This window comes from Agrilus planipennis, unplaced genomic scaffold, assembly GCF_000699045.2.
Source record: "Agrilus planipennis isolate EAB-ADULT unplaced genomic scaffold, Apla_2.0 scaffold34, whole genome shotgun sequence".
Lineage (NCBI taxonomy): Eukaryota > Metazoa > Arthropoda > Insecta > Coleoptera > Buprestidae > Agrilus > Agrilus planipennis.
This window is the reverse complement of record NW_020439170.1, coordinates 1,324,592-1,330,384: the sequence shown is the minus strand read 5'-3', so window position 1 is coordinate 1,330,384 and position 5,793 is coordinate 1,324,592. Positions and strand designations below refer to the sequence as shown.

Here is a 5,793-nt window from a genome sequence, read left to right as displayed (position 1 = left end):
ATGCCCAAATTATTCGTTTAAGTTATAGAGGGTTTTTATTTTAAGTAATAGAGGGTTTTTATTTTAAGTAATAGAGGTTTTGGACTTCGAGGGGAAGGGAACACAAAATTTTATAAATTTATAAAGGTTATTACGTTATCGAGGTTTAAGTTATCAAGGTTCTACTGCAATACCTGCTTTGTACCAACTGCTAGAACACGACTGTCTTGGCCAAGGGATTAAATCGACCAGGAGTGATAAAATAATGCCGATCACCATGAACTTCTTTGTTCGAGTAATAAGACAGATTGTCATATATTTATGATTTTTCAATTTTTGCTTTTAAATGTATAAATAAAACAAAAACTACAAGCTATATGTACATTCTAATTCTCATGGCCCAATTTTACATGTTTGTTAAATTTGGAACAATTTTTTTATTTGAACAAACCATGTCTAAGCTACCAAAAACTTGAGATTTCAATATTATATTAATTAGATGTTGGATGGAAGGATCTCTGAAGAAGCTGGCCACTTGTACCAGCGAAACGTTAGGAAGCACTTCAACGATGCTCTTCAGACCCGAAACAGGACAGCATCAGTTCATAATGTAATTAAATGCACAATATTTTCAATTATATTATTGATAGAATAAATATAATTTGCCCCCCTGGCCCAAGAGCTGGGTGCGCCCATGGTACTTGTAATTCTTTGTCGAATTATTTCGTAACAAACAAGCAGTAGTTCCAAAAATGGAAGAAACCTCACCAAAATAGGGATAGAGTCACTTTTAGTATACTAATTTAATTCCTACAATTTTCTTTTTTTTGGAAGTTGATAAAATATATATAAATATTAAATATCAATTTTTAGAAAAAGCACTGGTATAACAGATATAGACATACCTTATTTATAAATAAATAAATCACAGAATCTAATGCATTTATTAAGATATGTTACATTTATATTTCTAACATTGGAAACGATATATATCAGGTACATTCTATAAACATGCAATAAATAAATACTGTTGTTAAATACATAAAAGTTAAAATACAAATTAAAATTAATATTACAATTTTACCTAATTTCAATTTCAGTCACGTAGTGTCTTTTCCTTCTTAAAAAGTCAAATTCCGTTAACAGATCGAAATCATCGTCAGAATTTGAAAAGAAGTCATCCAAAATTTTTCGTTTTTCGTCAATATTTTCAACCTTAATATTAATTTGTTTTTTATCATCGCACGGTGTTTCGATATTGCCGGTTACAGTCGAAATATTTCGTTGCACAGAAATAGTAAAATTTTCGGGAAGGTCTTTACAGCAAACTTTCGGGTAACCACCTTGAAAACCGCACTGGTGAGACCTCAAAAAACTTACGATCGGACTTTTCAATGGTTTTTCGGTGTGTTCTAAAAAGCTCATGAAGTGTTTGCAATCCTTGATGGAAATACAAGAAGAAGACTGACGCGTACAAACTTCGACTGAAACAAAAGATAAATTTTGATACAAACTATCTCACTGGATATTTATCAGCAAAAGGATAAAAGATAAAAGCCTATTATAAAAAAAATAACTGAAGACTCACCTTGTCCAGCACCGATGATAATAATTGTTTGAATATAACTAAGTGTTGTAAAAACAGATATAAATTTTATAAGAAACCACATTGTCACTGAAGAACTCTTGATCTGAAGCCACCTCGAAATAGTTTTACAATCTAGAAATATCTAAGCTTATAAAGGTAAGTTTAAACAGACAATTAAGGTAAATACTGTTTATAGGGGGGATGATATACTCAAAGGGGTCATTAAAACGAATAAGAATTCTTGGGAATGGTATATTATAAAGGTAGATAATAATAATAATGCATAGACAATAATAAGAGTTTTCCTGTAAGTTGTTTACAGGGATGCGTACTTTAGTTTAATTTGCCTATAAATACAACAGATTATTAAACAAATTACAAATATTAATAAGAATGAAAGAAATGTTTCTGGAAGGTAACACATAAATTTAGTGTTTTTATAATCTTAACAACAAAACATAATTAATATGCCGATTGCAAAAATGCCAAATAACACAGCTTAAATGTATTGAAAATTTTTCAAAATAATAAAGACATTCAATCAGACAATATTGAACTTTTCGTTATTTCGTCGAAATTTAAAAATAAATGTCTTAATTTAATTAATTAACTTCTTGACATTTAATATTTTCAAAAATTGTAAAGCACTGTGCTTGAAAAGAAACTTAAATTAAATTAAAAGATTTCATTTTAAATTTATTTATATTTCGTTACATTATATTATTATAAATACATATATCATATTCTTAAATATTTACAATTAATTAGATACACCAAAATAATTAATTTAAATTAATCAAAAAACCGGTAGTGTACTAACATAAGTTATCTATGTTTATCATCACAGTACGGTTAATAAGAACACACATGAATATTTTTTGTAATAATTATAACATCGACACGAAGATATAAATAATTAAATATAATTAAAAAAATCGTAGCTAACAATTAAACATGATATACTACTTACAGCAGCAAAAAAATGCTATAATAATTTACTTACTTATGTACTAACCCAAAGTTCATTTAAGATTGTTTTTCGGGTGGTTTTAAATTATCAAGGATCCATTTTAAGAAATATGAAATTCTGGTATAAACACCCGGCTGAGTTCCAATACCACAATATTTTGGTCCAAACGATACAATCCCATACTGAACATATTTCGGTGTTCCTGCTAGTGACGTAACGTATTTTAATGGACCACCACTGTCACCAGCACAAGAATCTCTACCTAAGTACCCCCCTGCACAAAGTTGTTTAAAGTCAATCGAGGTCTGATATCCTTCGTATATCCTTGAACACTCGTCATTCGGTACTACAGGGACTGACGTTTTTAACAGGACAGGACTCTTGTACCCTATAAAGTAATAAGCTAATTAAATTTAAAACAATTAAAAAAAACTACCTACTTCCTGCGTAAAAAGGGAAATTTCGCGTATCTAATTTGAAAGTTGGACCCGAAATTATGAATCATTCCCTCCGTCTTCGCAAAAACCCATTTTCGTCAAAATACATGGCATCTTACAACACCCTGCCCTGCTTTCAAGCTCAAACTTATTTTGGCCACCGTGAAAGTTTACGCGTCAAATTTTTGAAATTGAGTATTTATGAATTGCTTTTTTGGGGGTTCGTTTTAATATAATAAAAGTCAACCCCTAATGTTACTAGAAATACATAACTGAAATGGGCGTAGATTGCAACGTTAAGTCCCTGCTTTGCTGTTACGCAGTCTGATAATAAGTATTTAAAAACATAAACATTTAAAAAAAATAGTTATGAAATTAAATATGTAGATACTTACCAGTTTCTGTTACACCCCATCCTGCTATTACAGCAAATTTCCCATCTAAATCGAGATCACTTAAATCTCCAATCGGTAAACAAATTGGCTTTACATTGTCTAAAAATAATAAAGATGCAAAAAATGGATAAATCGAAAAGTATATTTCACATACCGTACGTAAGATTTACTTTTGTAGCTAATTTTATAATCGCTATGTCATTAGAAAAACTGGACGTTTTGTAATCAGGATGGACGATCACATCTTCAATGTAAAAGTCCTGTACTGGAGGAGCGCAATACTCTCCGTGAATATCGCAGTCTTTATCCGTTTGAATATCGTGTTCACCCAGTCTAACACCAATCCTAAAATTTTTGTTTATAATTACGAGAAATATCGAAATGCATATGTATATTTGAGGCGAAAATGAGTTAATATAATACGTACATGAACAACAGAAATACTAAATAATAATGTTATTGGCATACAACCAAAAACAGACAATATGATTAATATGTAATCTGTAACAATTTCTGTGATGCAAATGGCGATAATATTTGTTTATGCAACTAATCGTGAAAAGGAATCGTAAGCGTGAAATTGTTATGAAAACATCATTTCGAGGTTTTAAATAATTCTCAATTGATATTAGCTGAAACTTGTTACATTTTAACTTGCTGTATTATTTGCATAAAGCCTTTTTCCTAGCTTTCCTTGAACCCTTGATTTCTTGGTGTATTATCTCTACATTTTAAGTCTAAAGAATATTACATGTAAATAATAAAATAATATATACTTACAGTTCTTGGCTTTCAACACAATGTGCTGCAGTCAAAATATATTCGTCGTTTATTAAAGATCCTCCACATCGAAATTCAATGCCGGCTTCTAAAATAAAAAAAAAAGATTAAATAAATAGAAAAGGCAACTATCTTCATAAGTTGATAACACAAAAAAGTTATATAAAAATATGCAGAGTGTCTCAGATTACCCGGACAACCCTTCTGGAACCGAGAGATATATGAAGAATATGATCTCTTTTAGCCAATCACATTGTCATATTTTCAACTTTTTAATTTACGATACTTCCAGTCAAGGCTCCAACACTTTACAATTCAGTCACAAGCATTCTATAATGGGGTAATGTGGCAAGTCTCATACACCCTGTATATCTAATAAAATTATATGGGAATTTAACTAAAAAGAATTTAATAATCAAAAACCGAAACCTTTTTAATTCTGAGATATTGATTCTTTTTTTTGTTTCAAACACCACTATGTGTTATTATTGTTTTGAGTAAACCTATAAAAAATAAATAAAAAACAATTACTCGTTAAATACGCAAGTAGGGCCATCCAAGGAAACTCTTTGACTCCAGTTTTTGCACCACTGGTGATCCTAAAATCATTAATTATAGTTCCACAGTTCTCAGTGGGTAGTAACCTCAGATTGGGGTGATTGGAAACGTCTGGAACTTGATTCTCAGATTTCTGGGGTGTTTTTAAATTTTGCGGCATCAAAGTAGAACAGCAAACTTTCGGGGAGTTCCCGTGAAAACCACAGTGGTGTGCACGAATTATATCGATCACACGTCTTGGTCTAGGGATTGGGGTTTTGTCCAGAAGTTCAGCAAAAAAGGGACATTTTCGAATTTCAACGCAAAGCTCTCCTTTCGGCGGTCCACATGAATTTTCTAAAACAAAAGGACTTCATATTAGACAGCACGCAAATCACATAAGTGTATTGGGTAACTCAAAACTAGTAGGAGATGATATCCTTTCAACAAAATTTTATCCTTCAATAAGAAATGCGTTAATCAATAGTAAAATTAATTTCTGCGTTAATTTTGTAGGATTATGAAATCAAATGCAAAAAAAATTATTCGAAACTTCAATGACCAAAATGTGATTTTTTTATTCATGTATTAGTATAAAAAAAAACAAGAATTGAAAAGAATAATTTGATTGAAAAAGAGCTGACCTTTTACAAAAGGAAATGTAAAATCGGACAAATAAAATAATAACATTCCATTTATTACATTTCTCATTATTTATTGATTGTATACTAACTTATTTATTTGTTTGTAAATACAAATATATTCATTAATTTACCTTGCTGTAACCTTCTGGGTATCTTGTAACCTTGTACAGCACAAAAAACCACAATAAAAATAAAACCCTTTAACATTTTCACATAGTTATACACTTTAAGAAACAATAATTTTTCGTTAATATTCAACAAGAATTTCACAACTGTTACCATGAGCCAAACTAAATCAAAACTGATTATAAGAAATAATGAAAGAGCCTTTAATAAGTACGAGAGGGAAGGGGGTAAATATTGTGGTTCACCCCGGGTGGTGCATTCATTGTGTAATGTACGTACCACCAAAATTGTTCAGTTACGTGTAACACATGTATTTGCCCGTTACAACTGAAAATTG

At 30.5% G+C, this 5,793-nt stretch overlaps 2 protein-coding genes across 2 annotated transcripts; both read right to left on the bottom strand.

The window, feature by feature from the left end:
* Window positions 1-1,019: 1,019 nt before the first annotated feature.
* LOC112905462 lies at window positions 1,020-1,697 on the bottom strand. Its single transcript, XM_025977970.1, has 2 exons — window positions 1,568-1,697; window positions 1,020-1,463 (listed from the first exon to the last, which is right to left on the bottom strand). The coding sequence occupies exons 1-2, from the start codon at window positions 1,647-1,649 to the stop codon at window positions 1,060-1,062; spliced, it is 486 nt and encodes a 161-aa protein (XP_025833755.1). The 5' UTR covers window positions 1,650-1,697; the 3' UTR covers window positions 1,020-1,059.
* Window positions 1,698-2,377: 680 nt separating this feature from the next.
* LOC108735110 (CLIP domain-containing serine protease 2) lies at window positions 2,378-5,593 on the bottom strand. The gene is made up of 6 exons (XM_025977967.1): window positions 5,462-5,593; window positions 4,681-5,043; window positions 4,150-4,237; window positions 3,524-3,714; window positions 3,370-3,468; window positions 2,378-2,925 (listed from the first exon to the last, which is right to left on the bottom strand). The coding sequence occupies exons 1-6, from the start codon at window positions 5,535-5,537 to the stop codon at window positions 2,594-2,596; spliced, it is 1,149 nt and encodes a 382-aa protein (XP_025833752.1). The 5' UTR covers window positions 5,538-5,593; the 3' UTR covers window positions 2,378-2,593.
* Between the last annotated feature and the right edge of the window lie 200 nt (window positions 5,594-5,793).

Excerpts from the sequence above, each read along its gene's own strand:
- LOC112905462 (XM_025977970.1), bottom strand. The coding sequence starts at position 1,649 with ATGTGGTTTCTTATAAAATTTATATCTGTTTTTACAACACTTAGTTAT. Across the intron at positions 1,464-1,567 it reads TATCATCGGTGCTGGACAAG|TCGAAGTTTGTACGCGTCAG; the intron begins GTGAGTCTTCAG and ends CTTTTGTTTCAG.
- LOC108735110 (XM_025977967.1), bottom strand. The coding sequence starts at position 5,537 with ATGTTAAAGGGTTTTATTTTTATTGTGGTTTTTTGTGCTGTACAAGGT. Across the intron at positions 3,715-4,149 it reads TGTGTTGAAAGCCAAGAACT|GATTGGTGTTAGACTGGGTG; the intron begins GTAAGTATATAT and ends CAAAAATTTTAG. Across the intron at positions 2,926-3,369 it reads ATGGGGTGTAACAGAAACTG|GGTACAAGAGTCCTGTCCTG; the intron begins GTAAGTATCTAC and ends ATTACTTTATAG.